The sequence below is a fragment of the Melopsittacus undulatus genome, chromosome 1 (assembly GCF_012275295.1).
Source record: "Melopsittacus undulatus isolate bMelUnd1 chromosome 1, bMelUnd1.mat.Z, whole genome shotgun sequence".
NCBI classification, from domain to species: domain Eukaryota; kingdom Metazoa; phylum Chordata; class Aves; order Psittaciformes; family Psittaculidae; genus Melopsittacus; species Melopsittacus undulatus.
In genome coordinates this window covers 1,510,330-1,527,669 of record NC_047527.1, presented here as the reverse complement: position 1 = coordinate 1,527,669, position 17,340 = coordinate 1,510,330, and the positions used below count along the sequence as shown (strand labels likewise).

Here is a 17,340-nt window from a genome sequence, read left to right as displayed (position 1 = left end):
TCACCCCCTACCCAATTGAGGAAGAGGAGTCATAGAGCAGCTCAGTGAACACTTGGTGCCCAGCCAAGGTCAAAGCACCTCAGAGCCCCATCTTCATAGCAGAACAGGGTTACAGGCTTGTTCCTGCACCTTGTTCCCAGTGCCCCATGCAGGGCCTTGCTGAGCCAAGTTATGGATGATTGTGACCTCACACTGTAGGCTTAGTGTGTGACCTCAGAGCAGAGGGATGTTGGCTTGGGGTCCCCGGCAGAGTTGTTACAGAAACAGAGCAGCATGGACAATGGTCGGTCCAGGAACCCCTTGCATTGTTGGAGCCTGCACTGATGCGGGGCTGGTGCCCCTCTGAACATCCTGCCAAGGCATCATTTGTGGACCCCATAACAAGGTGAGACCATGGCCTGGAGACTCTGACATAGGTAGAATCGGGAAAATGCTGCCAGAATATCAATGCAACAGGAACACACACAGGGGTCAAAGGAGGATCCCAGAGCAGGAGGGTGGAGACCTGGCCCCCCTGCATGGCATATGCATGGTCTTCACAGCAGTCGGTGACAGGGCCATGAGTTCCTCTGGGGTTGTCCCTGTGACCCCATCCAAATGGTCTCATGAGCCTGGGGTGACTCCATAGGGGTTGTAACAGGGGAACAATGTCAAGTTCAGTGCTTTCTTTGTGACAGTAATGGGCTTATGTCACGTTCTGGAGGGCTTCCATATGTCAGTCTGCATGTGGTGGTATATATCCTAGGAAAAGCATTTTGGCCCTTGTTCACTCACCCTGACGGTCTCTTGAGCCCTGGCTTTGTGCTGCTTGAAGTTGGAAGAGCCTTGGTAGAATTAAGGAAGAGGAGGCTTCAAAGGCTTGAATGCAGAAGAACTTTATTGAGACCAAAGAGTGAAAATGTAAAAGCATAAAGCTGTAGAGAGCTGGTCTATGGTGCGAGTATGGTGACCATAATCTGAGATTTTCTATTTAAAGTACAAGTTGTCAGAGCGCCGAGGTCTCCCTGCCCTGAATTGGGAGGAGCCCAGTAAAGGTCCCCTCAACCTTGCTTAGCTTGTGAGATGCTGGCTGGGAGAGAGAGTACTGGAAATAGCAGATGACTGATGCAGAGAAGGTAGTGAGAGAAGGGGAGGACGTCCATCAGGCATGTGTATCAGGCAGCACAGGTTGGGCTCTGCTTCCTTTTTTGGTACTGTGAGAGCAGAACTTGTGGACAGCAGATATATGTGTCAGGAACAGTGTGGATGTGCATCCTCAGTCCTTTGTGCTGCTTCCAGGGTGTTGTTGCTGTTGTCACGCGTGTTGTCAAGGGTGCTTAGCAGATGTTGCAGCCCCTTCCACCTCCATAGCAGCCCAGGCCTCCGAAGCCGTTGCCAAGGCCGTAGCCGAAGCCCCCAGAGGAGACGGGCACTCCCTGGGCACCCAGGACGTTGCCCACGGCAGCGGATGAGGAGGATCCGACGGCGGTGCTCTGGGGGAAGGAGCTGAGGATGGGTCCTGGCAGGGTGACCAGCACGGTGGAAGGCTGGATGACGACGCGGGAGTCCTGGCACTGCCTGACACAGGGCTCGTTGCAGCTGTTGGCCAGCGGGGTGGGTCCGCAGGGGCGGCAGAGGTCGTAGCAGGCCATGTGTGTGGTGTGGAGGGGCCCTGGCACAGGACAGGACAGGAGAGGAGAGAGGGTGTGGGGAGAGCGGAGGGCGTGGGGGTGCGAGGGGCGGTGGTGCAGGAGGGCGAGGCAGTGGGGAGGCTGTTGTGGGGCTGTTGTGCTGGGGAGGCGTGAGGGGTGCTGAGGCTGGGGCAGAGCGTGCTGGAAGAGCCGGGGCAGGGGGTGAGGAGCAGAGGGCAAGGGGCTTGAGGCTCACCTTGTTGAGCGCGCAGGAGAAGGCGTCAGCAGAGGCGAGTGAGGGACAGAGATGCTGGCCCGGCTTTTATCCTGGTCCCCGAGGGGCGGGACAGCCTTTGCGCATGGCAGCATTTGTCAGCAAGCAGCTGGTGCGTGCCACAGCCTGGCAAGTCATGAGCTGGGCCCTGTTTCCCTTCCCACAACGTTCCCTTTGCATGTCCTCTGTTGAGGACGTGTCCATCTGGCCCTGGCGGCAGCCTTCAAGTGATAGGGTGTGTTTGGGACGGTTTGCATGGAAAGTGTCTGTCATGGCACTCTGCAGACACAGCCACAGCGTTAGAGAGGTGGGGTGGTGTGAGTGAGGTCATCCCATGGCACTCGTGTGCTGTGGTTTGTGGGTGCCTTGTGAAGAGGTTTCCCTTGTCCTCGTAGCTGTGTCAGGGGAGGGCAGTTTGCAACAGCAGGCTGTGGTCCTGGAAATTGTGCTTGAGATCTGGTTGCTCTCTGTGATGTGGGGAGCACTTCCCATCGTTCCAAAAGTTTGTGTTGGCCCAGTCATAGAGCTCCCCTCTTTTATAAGTTGCATGTTTGCAGCCTGTCCTCTGGTTTGATGCAGTGCTTGATGTGGGGCACCTTGTAAATAGACCACCTTTGTAAGGGTGTTCCCCTGTGAAATGAGAATTTTGTTGGTCAACGAGAATGCTTTTCTGTTGCTTACCTCAGTATTCTTGCAAAGGCTTTGATGCTTTCTCCCCTTGCATGGTCAAGGGGTGTGGGGTCACCTGTGTTTGTGGGCAGCTGGCTTGAGTGCTCCCTCAGCAGGTTTAGAGATGATGCAAAATCTGTAGAGGGACTGAGATGCTTGATGTTTGTGCCATGATGTAGAGGGAAGACGAGGTGCTGGAGAATGGACAGATGGGAATCTCCTGAAGTTCAACGGGAAGAAACGACAAGTTTTCTATGTAGGGAGGAATGGTGCCTGTTGTCAGAATATACTGGAGACTGAGGGGCTGAAAAGCAGCTTTGCTGAATACAGCTTTGTGGTGCTGGTGGAGAAGAAGCTCAGGATGGTGCAGCAATGCACCCATGCAGCAAAAGGGGCCAAGAGTCCCCTATGACAGCAATAGGAGATTTGTTAGCAATTTTTGGGTGGTGTTTGTGTGTGTGTTCTTGTTCTTCTCAATGCTGGTGAGTCTTTTATCACTAGAAGAAAGGCATGGATTTAGTGAAGCCAGTCCAATACAGGACCTCCAAGATGCTGTAGGGACTGGAAGATCCTTGCTATGAGGTGAAGCTTAGAGAGGTGGGAGGGTTCTTTTTCACCCAGGAGGCAAGGGTGCACAGGGCAGATGTCATCAGTGTGTTGTTCTGGGTTCAGCAGTAGCAGTCATTTTTTCTCCTTCTTCGTAGCTGGTGCAGTGCTGTGTTTTGACTTCCAGGCTGGGAACAGTGCTGATAGCAAGTATGTAGTTACTGCTCAAATGTTTGGATTGTCCAAGCCTCATGCTGTGCCAGGGAGGAGGGGTGGCCGGGAGGAAGGATAGACAGGACACCTGACCCAGGCTAGCCAAAGAGGTATTCCATATCATAGCACGTCATGCCCAGGATGTAACCGAGAGTTACCTGGAAGGGCTGGAGATCTGAGGGGTTGGAGGAGGTATCGGTCGGTGCTCGGTGGAGCAGGGTGGGGTGAGATACCGGTCGGAGGGTGGTGAGGTGTTGCATTCTCTTCATTTGTTATTTCCTGTATAATTTTTATTATTGTTAGTGGTAGCAGTAGTGATTTGTGTTATACCTTAGTTATTAAACTGTTCTTATCTCAATCCGTGGGAGCTACATTCTTTGGATTCTCCTCCCTAGCTCTCCGGGAGTTGGAGGACCAAGGGGGGGAGTGAGTGCATGAGCTCTATAGTGGGGTTTAAAACACGACATATGTCCATATCCTGAGTGGTACGGAATGAAGACAAGGGAGAGGGAATGTTCTCATCAGTGCTATATCCAGGGCAAAGCCTAATGGGGGAAGCTGTAAAGATGAGCCCTTTTCCTTGAAAGAGAGGGCAACACTTCTTCTATGTGATTGTGATCAGCAGTGGCACTGGTTGTGCAGGGAGGTGTTGGAGTCTCCATCCTTTGAGATACTGGAAACCTGACTAGACATCATTGACAGTGTGTTTATGCTGAGCATGCTTGAGGATTCTGGTCTGATCCCCAGAGGTCCCCTGTGCACTAAATGATTCTGTTTGCTATGGTTCTGCTTGTTGTGATGGCCATGTAGTTCTGCTTGGAAAGAGACTTTGGCAAGTATGTGCTGCCATGGAGAGTTTGTGTCTGGTGTGTGGGTAGAAGTGCATGATCATTTCCAAGGTTTTTGTCAAGGGAAGAGCTGTTGTGTGTGCTGGAAGCCCACAGGAGGGTTTTGCGGGGAATTTAATCCACTACAGTGGTCTGGTGGACATTTGCCACCAGCTTGATTGCCTATTGAGCCCTAGCTTTGTGCTGATTGAGATTGGATGAGCACTGGGAGAAATGAAGAAGAGGAAGTGTCTGAGGCTGGGGTGGAGTGGGTGGTTATTGAGGAAAAACTGGTGAAAAGGCAGGAGAACCAAGGGAACCGATGTGAGGTAAAAATAGGGCAAGCACCAGCCAGGTCCCCTTTGTGTAGCAGGTGTTGCCTGAATCCTGAGGTCTTTATGGCCCCCAAAGTGAGCTGTGACATAGAAGTTCCCAGTGGGGTTTAGGTTGTACGATAGTGTTAGAAGTGGACTGGATCAGAATGAGAAGTGTAGAGAAGGAAGCTGGAGAAGAAGAAGAGGTCCATGAGCCCTGTGAACAGGCAACATGAGGTGGGCCCATTCTCTCCTGGATTTCAGACCTGCTGAGGCACTGGGTCAGCTTTTATGCTGGTCCCCGAGGGGTGGGACAGCCTTTGCGCATGGCAGCATTTGTCAGCAAGCAGCTGGTGCGTGCCACAGCCTGGCAAGTCATGAGCTGGGACCTGTTTTCCTTCCCACAACGCTCCCTTTGCATATCCTCTGTTGAGGACGTGTCCTTCTGTCCATGGTGGCAGCTTTTAAGTATAAATATTAAAGGCCTAGGGCTTGGTATTGATGGGGCATTTCATGACACTTGGCAGAAGATGTAACCAAAGCTTTGGAGAGGTGGGGTGTCAGCAGTGATGTTATCCTGTGGTACTCGTTTGTTGTAGTTTGTGGCTGTGTTGTGAAGAGGGGGTCCATGTCCTTGCAGCCCTGTCAGGCTGGTCTGGGCACTGGGGCTCTTCTGGCTCTTAGAGACTTCTATTTCTGTCTCCTTCAGGCTCTTCCCACTTAGTTGGCAGGTCAGTAAGCCTGGCTTTGGAGCTTTCCCATTGGGTGAGATCCATGGGAATCTTTCTGCCCTTGTGCTTGTGAAGTTGTCACTGTCTGTAGTGGATTTTACATGGAAATGTTTTGGTAGACATTGGGTGCTGTTTTGTCTTCTGTGAGAAGATGCCGAAAGGTTTCTCCAAATCTGATAGAGACTGTGGGACGGACCCAGATAAGCTCTTGGAGTGCGATTTCCTGTGAAAGAGGCCCCGGAATGGAGCAGGGGAAGAGTGTGAGGGGTCAAAAAGAGCAGAGAAAGCATGGGGTGGACTGACCACAATTTCCTTTCTCATTCCTTCTCACCCTTTTGTGCTGTTTTGGGCAAGGGAGTAAGGGATTTAGAAGGGAAGATGAGCCTTGCAGAAGGGAGAGATTGGAGGAAGGTGTTTTAAGATTTGTTTTTATTTCTCCTAATTCTACTCTGACTTTTGATTTTGATAAATGAATTTCCCCATATTAAGTCTGTTTTGCTGCCACTGGAACCCAGTGAGCGATGTCCATGTTCTTAGCTCAGCTCAGGAGATATTTGTCTTATTCTTCTGTCCCTTGTTCTCTTGAGGAAGAGGAATGATAGAGCAGCTCAGTGAGACCTTGGTGCCCAGACAAAGTCTACTGACCATAGACCCCCATCTTTGCAGGAGAACTGGGTCACAGCCTTGTTCCAACATTGTCCTCAGTGCCCCATGCAAGGCTGTGCTGACTGAAGGTGAGGGGGATTGTGCCCTCACAGTGGGGGCTTTCAGTGTGACCTCAGAGCAGAGGGTGGTGTCTTGGGGTCCCCTGCAGAGGTGGTCAAGAGATTCTGTAGCAGGGAGGATGGTGGTCAGGTGACCTTCTGTGTGGGTCACTGTTGGTCTTCACAGTGAAGAGGTGCTGACTGCTTGGGGAAACTCCAAGTCATCATTTGAGGACACAGCAGCAAGTTGAGACCATGGCCTGGAAAATCTGGTGTGTGGACTGGGGACCTTTCATCCAGAAAGTCAGTGTAACAGGGACACACTCCTGGGTCAGAGGAGGATGTCAGAGCAGGAAGGGTGGTGACCTGCACACACTGCATGGGATACCTAAGGTCCTTGCAACAGGGGGGACTGTATCATGACTGTTCCTGTGGGTGGCATTTGATCTCCACCTGAATGGTCTCATGAGTCTGTGGCCACGTCATCAGAGGCATGCTCATGGGAGTCTTGTCATGTTCAAGACTGTCTTTGAGCCAGCACTGGCTGAAGCCCCTGTCACGTTGTGAAAGCACCCCAGGTGTCAGTCTTTGTTGGTTGTGGTGCCATATTTCCCAGAAGAATCATTGTGGCCTTTTCACCCATACTGACAGCCTGCTGAAGTCCTGGCTTTGTGCTGCATGAACTTTGGTAGATGAAATTGCAAGGAGGTTTCAGAGGCTGGGATGCAGGAGAACTTTATTGAGATAAAAGCATGAAAGTGTACAAGCATAAGGAGGAAGAGAACTGAGATTCAAGTAGGGTGACCATGAACTGAGGTCTTCTATATGCAGTAGTTTTTGTTGGAGCACTGAGGTCTTCCTGGTTTGAATGGGCAGGAGCCCACTGGAGGTCTCCCAATGCAGTTTATCCTGTAAGATGCTGGTGCGGCACACCGTAGTCCACGAAGCAGATGAGGTGTAACAGAGAAGGAATTTGGAGAAGAGGAAGACATCCATGTTAGATGTTACCAGGCAGCTTGTCTGGTCGCTTTCCTGCTTGCTTTGTGCCACAAGAGAAGGAGCTGCAGAAGGTGAACTGGTGTGCCAGCATTAACGCAGATATGCATCCTCAGTCCATGTCTTTGCTTCTAGAATATATATGAGTGCTTTCATGTATGTTTTCAAGGACCCTTAGCAGATGTTGCAGCCTCTTCCTCTGCCATAGCAGCCCAGGCCTCCGAAGCCGTTGCCAAGGCCGTAGCCGAAGCCCCCAGAGGAGACGGGCACTCCCTGGGCACCCAGGACGTTGCCCACGGCAGCGGATGAGGAGGATCCGACGGCGGTGCTCTGGGGGAAGGAGCTGAGGATGGGTCCTGGCAGGGTGACCAGCACGGCGGGAGGCTGGATGACGACGCGGGAGTCCTCACACTGCCTGACACAGGGCTCGTTGCAGCTGTTGGCCAGCGGGGTGGGTCCGCAGGGGCGGCAGAGGTCGTAGCAGGCCATGTGTGTGGTGTGGAGGGGCCCTGGCACAGGACAGGAGAGGAGAGAGGGTGTGGGAAGAGCGGAGGGCGTGGGGGTGCGAGGGGTGGTGGTGCAGGAGGGCGAGGCAGTGGGGAGGCTGTTGTGGGGCTGTGGGGCTGTGGTGCTGGGGAGGCATGAGGGGTGCTGAGGCTGGGGCAGAGCGTGCTGGAAGAGCCGGGGCAGGGGGTGAGGAGCAGAGGGCAAGGGGCTGGAGGCTCACCTTGTTGAGCACGCAGGAGAAGGCGTCAGCAGAGGCGAGTGAGGGACAGAGGCGCTGGGCCGGCTTTTATGCTGGTCCCCGAGGGGCGGGACAGCCTTTGCGCATGGCAGCATTTGTCAACAAGCAGCTGGTGCGTGTCTGATCCTGGCAAGCAATTAGTTGTGGTTGTGTTTTCCTTCCAAGAATTCTGGAAGTTCATGTGCTCCTGTTGAGGACGTGTCCTTCTGGCCATGGCGGCAGCTTTCAAGTACTAGAGGCCAAAGACTTGAGGTTGATGGTGCATGTAAGGATATTTGTCAGACCACGCAACAAAAGCATTGGAGAGGTGGAGGTGTCTTCAGTGATGTCATCCCATAGCACTCATGTGTTGTGGTTTGTGGCTGTGCTGTGCAGAAGTCGCCCCATGTCCTTGCAGCCCTGTCAGGTTGGTCTGGCCTTTGGGGCTGTGCTGGCTGTAAGGGACTGCCCCTTCCATCAAATTCGGTCCCTCTGTGCCTTGCTGCCAGCTCACTAATCCTATCTGTGGGCCTCTCCTTTCCTGTTTGGTGAGCTCTGTGGGTGTCGTGGTGTTTTTTTATGCTTGTAAGGTTGTATTTGTAATGGATTTATATGGCAAGGTTCTGTTAGAAGGTGCAGAAGGTTACCCCATGTGTCAGAGAGCCAGTTTGAAGAACACACATTGAGTAAATTCATGGAGCGCTGTTTCCCTCGGAAGGGATTCCAGAATGGAGGAGGGAAAGTGTGTGAGGACCAAAGAGCATTAACAACAATGTGTGTTGAACTGACTACGAGCCCCATTCCTCATTCCCATTTGCGGCTTAGGGGAAGGGAATATGAGGGAAGGTGAACATAGAAGAAGGTTTGGGGAAGGTGTTTCAAGATTTGGTTTATTTCTCATAATTCTACTCTGACTTTTTAAAAAGTATTTTAATTCTGATCAATTAATTTGTACAAGTCAAGCCTGTTTTGCTACCAGTGATGTGATCTCCTGCCTGTGAGTGATCTCCATGTCCTTATCTTAATCTGGGAGCCTTTTGTGATATTGCTGTCCCCCTACCCATTTGAGGAAGAGGAGTGATAGAGCAGCTCAATGAGCACGTGGTGCCTAGACAAAGTCTATGAACACAGACCCCCATCTTTGCAGCAGAAATGGGTCACAGGCTTGGCCCAGCACTTGTCATAAGTGCCCCATGCAGGGCTGTGCTGAGCCAAGGTGAGGAAGACTGTGATATGACAGTGGGGACTTTCTGTGTTAGCTCAGAGGACAGGGGTGGTGTCTTGGGGTCCCCTGCAGCGGTTGTTCAGAGATTCTGTAGCAGGGAGGATGGTGGTCAGGAGACCCTATGCTTGGGTCACTGTTGGACTCTGCAGGGAAGAGGGGCAGGTGGTTGGGAAACCTCCAAGGCATCATTTGTATACCAAATAGTAAGATGAGACAATGACCTGGCAAATCTGGTGTGTGGACTGGGGACCTTTCATCCAGAAGGTCAGTGCAAGAAGGACACACTCCTGGGTCAGAGGAGGATCTCAGAGCAGGAAGGGTGGTGACCTGCACACACTGCATGGGACACGCAAGGGCCTTGCAGCAACGGGGAACTGGACCATGAGTGTCTCTGTGTGTGACCCCAGATTCCACCTGAATGGTCTTATGAGCCTGTGGCCACTCCATCAGAGGTGTTCTCATGGGAGCGTTGTCATGTTCAAGACTGTCTTTGAGCCAGTGCTGGCAGAAACCTCTGTCACTTTGTGGAAGCACCTCAGGTGCCAGTCCTTGCTGCTCATAGTGAGAAACTTCCCAGGAGAATCCCTGTGGCCTTTTTCACCCACACTGATGGCCTGTTGAGTTCTGGATTTGTGCTGCGTGAACTTGGAGCAGCTTTGTTAGAAGAAAGAGCAAGGAGATAACAGAGGCTGGGATGCAGGAGAAGTTTATTGAGATAAAAGCATGAAAACGTACAAGCCTAAGAGGAAGAGAGCTGAAAAGCAAGTAGGGTGACCATGCACTGAGGTCTTCTGTATGCAGTAGATTTTGTCAGAGCACCGAGGTCTTCCTGTCTTGACTGGGGAAGAACAAACTGGAGGTCCCCAGATGCAATTTATCATGTAAGATGCTGGTGCAGCACACAGTACTGCACGAAGCAGATGAGCTGCAGCAGAGAAGGAATTTGGAGAAGAGGATGACATCCATGGGCAATGTTACCAGGCAGCTCGTCTGGCCCCTTTCCTGCTTGCTTTGTGCCACAAGAGAAGGAGCTGCAGAAGGTGAACTTGGCTGCCAGCATTAACGCAGACATGCATCCTCAGTCCATGTCTTTGCTTCTAGAATATATATGAATGCTTTCATGCATGTTTTCAAGGACCCTTAGCAGGTGTTGCAGCCTCTTCCACGGCTGTAGCAGCCCAGGCCTCCGAAGCCGTAGCCGAAGCCCCCAGAGGAGACGGGCACTCCCTGGGCACCCAGGACGTTGCCCACGGCAGCGGATGAGGAGGATCCGACGGCGGTGCTCTGGGGGAAGGAGCTGAGGATGGGTCCTGGCAGGGTGACCAGCACGGTGGGAGGCTGGATGACGACGCGGGAGTCCTCACACTGCCTGACACAGGGCTCGTTGCAGCTGTTGGCCAGCGGGGTGGGTCCGCAGGGGCGGCAGAGGTCGTAGCAGGCCATGTGTGTGGTGTGGAGGGGCCCTGGCACAGGACAGGACAGGAGAGAGGGTGATGGGAGAGCGGAGGGCGTAGGGGTGCGAGGGGCGGTGGTGCAGGAGGGCGAGGCAGTGGGGAGGCTGTTGTGGGGCTGTGGTGCTGGGGAGGCGTGAGGGGTGCTGAGGCTGGGGCAGAGCGTGCTGGAAGAGCCGGGGCAGGGGGTGAGGAGCAGAGGGCAAGGGGCTTGAGGCTCACCTTGTTGAGCGCGCAGGAGAAGGCGTCAGCAGAGGCGAGTGAGGGACAGAGGTGCTGGGCTGGCTTTTATGCTGGTCCCCGAGGTGCGGGACAACCTTTGCGCATGGCAGCATTTGTCAACAAGCAGCTGGAGCGTGTCTGATCCTTGCAAGCAATTAGTTGTGGTTGTGTTTTCCTTCCAAGAATTCTGGAAGTTCATGTGCTCCTGTTGAGGACGTGTCCTTATGGCCATGGCGGCAGCTTTCAAGTACTAGAGGCCAAAGACTTGAGGTTGATGGTGCATGTCAGGATATTTGGCAGACCATGCAACAGAAGCATTGGAGAGGTGGAGATGTCTTCAGTGATGTCATCCCATAGCACTCGTGTGTTGTGGTTTGTGGCTGTGCTGTGCAGAAGTCGCCTCATGTCCTTGCAGCCCTTTCAGGTTGGTCTGGCCTTTGGGGCTGTGCTGGCTGTAAGGGACTGCCCCTTCCATCACATTTGGTCCCTCTGTGCCTTGCTGCCATCTCACTAATCCTATCTGTGTGCCTGTCCTTTCCTGTTTGGTGAGCTCTGTGGGTGTCGTGGTCTCTTTTTATGCTTGTGAGGTTGTACTTGTAATGGGTTTATATGGCAAGGTTCTGTTAGAAGGTGCAGAAGGTTACCCCATGTGTCAGAGAGCCAGTTTGAAGAACACACATTGAGTAAATTCATGGAGCGCTGTTTCCCTTGGAAGGGATTCCAGAATGGAGGAGGGAAAGTGTGTGAGGACCAAAGAGCATTAACAACAATGTGTGTTGAACTGACTACAAGCCCCATTCCTCATCCCCATTTGCAGCTTAGGGGATGGGAATATGAGGGAAGGTGAACATAGAAGAAGGTTTGGGGAAGCTGTTTCAAGATTTGGTTTATTTCTCATAATTCTACTCTGATGCTTTTAAAAATTAATTTAATTTTCATCAATTAATTTGTACAAGTCAAGCCTGTTTTGTTACCAGTGATGTGATCTCCTGCCTGTGAGTGATCTCCATGTCCTTATCTTAATCTGGGAGCCTTTTATGATATTGCTGTCCCCCTACCCAGCTGAGGAAGAGGAGTGATAGAGCAGCTCAATGAGCACTTGGTGCCCAGCCAAAGTCTATGACCACAGACCCCCATCTTTGCAGAAGAAATGTGTCACAGGCTTGGTCCAGCACTTGTCATAAGTGCCCCATGCAGGACTGTGCTGTGCCAAGGTGAGGAAGACTGTGACACCACAGTGGGGGCTTTCTGTGTGACCTCTGAGCAGAGGGGTGGTGTCTTGGGGTCCCCTGCAGAGGTTGTCCAGAGATTCTGTAGGAGGGAGGATGGTGGTCAGGAGACCCTCTGCTTGGGTCACTGTTGGACTCTGCAGGGAAGAGGGGCTGGTGGTTGGGAAACCTCCAAGGCATCATTTGTGGGCCCCAAAGCACGGTGAGACCATGCCCTGGAAAATGTGGCGTGTGTGGATTGGGACCTTTCATCCAGAAGGTCAGTGCAATAAGAACACACTCCTTGGTCAGAGAAGGAACTCAGAGCAGGAAGGGTGGTGACCTGCACACACTGCATGGGACATGCAAGGGCCTTGCAGCAAGGGGGGACTGGACCATGAGTGTCTCTGTGGGTGACCCTGGATTCCACTTGAATGGTCTCATGAGTCTGTGGCCTCTCCATCAGAGGCATGCTCATGGGAGTGTTTTCATATTCAAGACTGTCTTTGAGCCAGCAATGGCTTAACCATCTGTCACTTCGTGAAAGCCCCCCAGATGCAAGTCCTAGTTGGCTGTGGTGGCATATTTCCCAGGAGAATCCTTGTGGCCTTTTTCACCCACACTTATGGCCTGTTGAGCCCTGGATTCTGCTATGTGAACTTGGAACGTATTTGTAGAAGAACGGGTGAGGAGGTGTCAGAGGTTGAGATGCAGGAGAACTTTATTGAGACAAAAGCAAGAAAATGTACAAGCATAAGGAGGAAGAGAGCTGAGATGCAAGTAGGGTGACCATGCACTGAGGTCTTCTGTATGCAGTAGATTTTGTCAGAGCACCGAGGTCTTCCTGGCCTGACTGCGGAAGAACTGACTGGAGGTCCCCTGATGCTGCTTAGCCTGTAAGATGCTGGTGTGGCACACAGTACTGCACAGAGCAGATGAGGTGCAGCAGAGAAGGAATTTGGAGAAGAGGAAGATATCCATGGGCAGTGTTTCCAGGCAGACTGGGCAGGTCCCTTCCTGTTTGCTTAGTGCCATAAGAGAAGGAGCTGCAGAAGGTGAACTGGTGTGCCAGCATTAACACGGACATGCATCCTCAGTCCATGCTTTTGATCCTAGAATGTATGTGAGTGGTTTCAGCTGTGTTGTCAAGGGACCCTAGCAGATGTTGCAGCCTCTTCCACCACCGTAGCAGCCCAGGCCTCCGAAGCCGTTGCCAAGGCCATAGCCAAAGCCCCCAGAGGAGACGGGCACTCCCTGGGCACCCAGGACGTTGCTCACGGCAGCGGATGAGGAGGATCCGACGGCGGTGCTCTGGGGGAAGGAGCTGAGGATGGGTCCTGGCAGGGTGACCAGCACGGCGGGAGGCTGGATGACGACGCGGGAGTCCTGGCACTGCCTGACACAGGGCTCGTTGCAGCTGTTGGCCAGCGGGGTGGGTCCGCAGGGGCGGCAGAGGTCGTAGCAGGCCATGTGTGTGGTGTGGAGGGGCCCTGGCACAGGACAGGAGAGAGGAGAGAGGGTGATGGGAGAGTGGAGGGTGTGGGGGTGCGAGGGGCGGTGGTGCAGGAGGGCGAGGCAGTGGGGAGGCTGTTGTGGGGCTGTGGTGCTGGGGAGGCGTGAGGGGTGCTGAGGCTGGGGCAGAGCGTGCTGGAAGAGCCGGGGCAGGGGGTGAGGAGCAGAGGGCAAGGGGCTTGAGGCTCACCTTGTTGAGCGTGCAGGAGAAGGCGTCAGCAGAGGCGAGTGAGGGACAGAGGCGCTGGGCTGGCTTTTATGCTGGTCCTGCAGTGCCCGAGGGGTGGGACAGCCTTTGCGCATGGCAGCATTTGTCAGCAAGCAGCTGGTGCGTGCCACAGCCTGGCAAGTCATGAGCTGGGCAGTGTTTTCCTTCCCACAATGCTCCCTTTGCATGTCCTCTGTTGAGGACGTGTCCATCTGGCCCTGGCGGCAGCCTTCAAGTGACAGGGTGTGTTTGGGACGGTTTGCATGGAAAGTGTCTGTCAGGGCACTCTGCAGACACAGCCACAGCGTTAGAGAGGTGGGGTGGTATGAGTGAGGTCATCCCATGGCACTCGTGTGCTGTGGTTTGTGGGTGCCTTGTGAAGAGGTTTCCCTTTTCCTTGTATCTGTGTCAGGTGAGGGCAGTTTACAACAGCAGGCTGTGGTCCTGGAATCTGTGCTTGAGATCTGGTTATTCCTGTGATGTGGGGAGCACTTCCCATCATTCCAAAAGTTTGTGTTGGCCCATTTGTAGCTCTACGGCAGCTTTTAAATGCAAATATTAAAGGGTAAATGCTTGGTTTTGATGGCACCTTTCAGGACACTTTGCAGATCATGCAACAAAACCATTGAAGAATTTGGGTGTCGTCCATGATGTCATCCCATGGCACTCGCAGTCTGTGGTTTGTAGGTGCGTTGTGAAGAGGTTTCTGCATGTCCTTGCAGCCCTCAGGCTCTCTGTTCGTTGGAGCTCTCCTGGGTATGAGGGGCTGCCCTTTCATTGTATTCTTTCCTCTCCACCTTGCTACCAGTTTGCTAACCCTGTCTAAGCCTGTCCTTTCCTGTATGGTGAGCTCTGTTTTTTGTCTTGCTGTCCATTTATGTTTCTAAGGTTCTACTTCTTGTAGTGGGTTTCTTTTGGAAGGGTTTGGAATATGCGGCTGCTGTTGTGGCTTCTGTTAGAACATGCAAGAAGCTGTCCCCATATCTCATGGGTCCTGTTTGAAGAAGCCACACTGGGTAAACTCGTGAAGGGCTGTTTGTATTGGAGGGGACACCATGATGGAAGATGTGTAGAGTGTGAGGAACAAAGAGAATTAGCAACAGTGTGTGTTGAACTGACTACAACCCCATTCCTCATCCCCATGTGTCGCTTTGGGGAAGGGACTATGTTATTCATGCGGGAAGGTGAACGTGGAAGAAGGTTTGGGGAAGGTTTTTCAAGATTTGGTTTTATTTCTTGTGATTCTTATGTGACTTTTGGTTTTGATAAATTAAATCCTCAGCCAAGTCTATTTTGCTTCTTGTAGAAACCTGTGAGTGATCTCCATGTTGTGATCTCAACTCTGGAGGCCTTTGTCAGTGTTCAAGGCCAGGTTGGATGAAGCCTTGGGTGATATGGTTTAGTGTGAGGTGTGGCTACCCATGGCAGTGGGTTTGGAACTGGATGATCTTAAGGTCCTTTCCAACCCTAACTATTCTATGATTCTGTGATTCTTTGTTTTTCTCCTATCTAATTGAGGAAGGGGCATGGCAGAAGAGCTCAATGAGCACTTGGTGCCCAGCCAAGTTCCACTCACAGAACCCTATCTTAGCAGCAGAGCTGGGTCAGACGCTTGGTCCTGCACTTGTCCCCAGTGCCCCATGCAGGGCTGTGCTGAGCGAAGGTGATGAGGATTGTGACCTCAGAGTGGGGGCTTTCTGTGTGACCTCAGAGCAGAGGGGTGGTGTCTTGGGGTCCCCTGCAGAGGTTGTCCAGAGATTCTGTAGCAGGGAGGATGGTGGTCAGGAGACGTTCTGTGTGGGTCACTGTTGGTCTTCACACTGAAGAGGTGCTGACTGCTTGGGGTAACTCCAAGTCATCATTTGTGGACACCACAGCAAGGTGAGACCATGGTCTGGAAAATCTGGTGTGTGTGGAATGGGGACCTTTCATCCAGTAGGTCAGTGCAACAAGGACACAGTCTTGGGTGAGAGGAGGATGTCAGAGCAGGAAGGGTGGTGACCTGCACACACTGCATGGGATACCCAAGGTCCTTGCAGCAAGGGGGGACTGGACCATGAATCTGTCTGTGGATGGCCCTGGGACTCAACCTGAATAGTCTCAGGAGTCTGTCGTGAGTCCATCAGAGGCATGCTCATGGGAGTGTTGTCATGTTCAAGGTTGTCTTTGAGCCACCACTGGCTCAAGACTGTCATTTTGTAAAAGCAACACAGGTACCTGTCCTTGCTGGTCATAGTGACATCCCAGGAGAATCCATGTGGCCTTTTTCACCCACACCGATGGCCTATTGGGCCCTGGTTTTGTGCTGCGTGAACTTGGAAAAGCTTTGGTAGAAGAACGGAAAAGGAAGTATCAGATGTTGGGATGCAAGAGAACTTTATTGAGATAAAAGCATGAAAACGTACAAGCATAACAAGGAAGAGAGCTGAGATGCAAGTAGGGTGACCATGCACTGAGGTCTTCTGTATGCAGTAGATTTTGTCAGAGCACTGAGGTCTTCCTGGCTTGAATGGGGAAGAAGCGACTGGAGGTCCCCAGAAGCAGTTTATCTTGTAAGATGCTGGTACGGCACACGGTCCTGTGCGAAGCAGATGGGGTGGTGCAGAGAAAGGATTTGGAGAAGAGGAAGACATCCATGTTATATGTTACCAGGCAGCCTGGGTAGGCCCTTTCCTGCTTGCTTTGTGCCATAAGAGAAGGAGCTGCAGAAGGTGAACTTGTTTGCCAGCATTAACATGGACATGCATCCTCAGTCCAAGTCTTTGCTTCTAGAATGTACGTGAGGGGTTTCATGTGTATTGTCAAGAGCTCTTAGCAGATGTTGCAGCCTCTTCCACCACTGTAGCAGCCCAGGCCTCCGAAGCCATTGCCAAGGCCATAGCCGAAGCCCCCAGAGGAGACGGGCACTCCCTGGGCACCCAGGACGTTGCCCACGGCAGCGGATGAGGAGGATCCGACGGCGGTGCTCTGGGGGAAGGAGCTGAGGATGGGTCCTGGCAGGGTGACCAGCACGGTGGAAGGCTGGATGACTACGCGGGAGTCCTCACACTGCCTGACACAGGGCTCGTTGCAGCTGTTGGCCAGCGGGGTGGGTCCGCAGGGGCGGCAGAGGTCGTAGCAGGCCATGTGTGTGGTGTGGAGGGGCCCTGGCACAGGACAGGAGAGGAGAGGAGAGGAGAGAGGGTGATGGGAGAGCGGAGGGCGTGGGGGTGCGAGGGGCGGTGGTGCAGGAGGGCGAGGCAGTGGGGAGGCTGTTGTGGGGCTGTGGGGCTGTGGTGCTGGGGAGGCGTGAGGGGTGCTGAGGCTGGGGCAGAGCGTGCTGGAAGAGCCGGGGCAGGGGGTGAGGAGCAGAGGGCAAGGGGCTTGAGGCTCACCTTGTTGAGCGCACAGGAGAAGGCGTCAGCAGAGGCAAGTGAGGGACAGAGGCGATGGACTGGCTTTTATGCTGGTCCTGCAGTGCCCGAGGGGGCTGAGACAGTCTCTGTGCATGACAGCATGTTTGTGCAAGTAGCTGGTGCGTGTCAGATCCTGGCAAGCAATTAGTTGTGGTTGTGTTTTCCTTCCAAGAATTCTGGAAGGTTATGTCCTCCTGTTGAGGACGTGTCCTTCTGGCCATGGCAGCAGCTTTCAAGTACTGGTGGCCAAAGTCTTGTAGTTGATGGTGCATCTCAGGGCGTTTGGCAGACCATGCAACAAAAGCATTGGAGAGGTGGGGGTGTCATCAATGATGTCATCCTGTGGCACTCGTGTGCTGTGGTTTGTGGGTTTCTTGCAGAGCTTCCCCATGTCTAAAATAGAGCTCATCCCTTTGTATCTGTAAGAAAATCAACAGGGTGGATCTGGCACACTGGTGGCTGTTGAGCCTCATCTGTGCTCAGTGCTAGGCTGCATTTACATTTCTCACAT

The 17,340-nt window shown here is 52.9% G+C and overlaps 3 protein-coding genes and 2 pseudogenes across 3 annotated transcripts; all 5 read right to left on the bottom strand.

The window, feature by feature from the left end:
• Positions 1-1,316: 1,316 nt before the first annotated feature.
• LOC117436293 (feather keratin 1-like) lies at positions 1,317-1,901 on the bottom strand. Its single transcript, XM_034064099.1, has 2 exons — positions 1,867-1,901; positions 1,317-1,651 (listed from the first exon to the last, which is right to left on the bottom strand). Exon 2 carries the CDS (start codon positions 1,629-1,631, stop codon positions 1,317-1,319), a length of 315 nt encoding a protein of 104 aa, XP_033919990.1. The 5' UTR covers positions 1,632-1,651; positions 1,867-1,901.
• A 5,095-nt stretch (positions 1,902-6,996) lies between these two features.
• Positions 6,997-7,843, bottom strand: LOC117435856 (feather keratin 1-like; annotated as a pseudogene).
• A 2,013-nt stretch (positions 7,844-9,856) lies between these two features.
• Positions 9,857-10,541, bottom strand: LOC117436657 (feather keratin 1-like). The gene is made up of 2 exons (XM_034066042.1): positions 10,507-10,541; positions 9,857-10,296 (listed from the first exon to the last, which is right to left on the bottom strand). The coding sequence occupies exon 2, from the start codon at positions 10,274-10,276 to the stop codon at positions 9,974-9,976; it is 303 nt and encodes a 100-aa protein (XP_033921933.1). The 5' UTR covers positions 10,277-10,296; positions 10,507-10,541; the 3' UTR covers positions 9,857-9,973.
• A 2,328-nt stretch (positions 10,542-12,869) lies between these two features.
• On the bottom strand, positions 12,870-13,451 carry LOC117436760 (feather keratin 1-like). The gene is made up of 2 exons (XM_034067078.1): positions 13,417-13,451; positions 12,870-13,204 (listed from the first exon to the last, which is right to left on the bottom strand). The coding sequence occupies exon 2, from the start codon at positions 13,182-13,184 to the stop codon at positions 12,870-12,872; it is 315 nt and encodes a 104-aa protein (XP_033922969.1). The 5' UTR covers positions 13,185-13,204; positions 13,417-13,451.
• A 2,794-nt stretch (positions 13,452-16,245) lies between these two features.
• On the bottom strand, positions 16,246-16,923 carry LOC117436981 (feather keratin 1-like; annotated as a pseudogene).
• Positions 16,924-17,340: the final 417 nt, after the last annotated feature.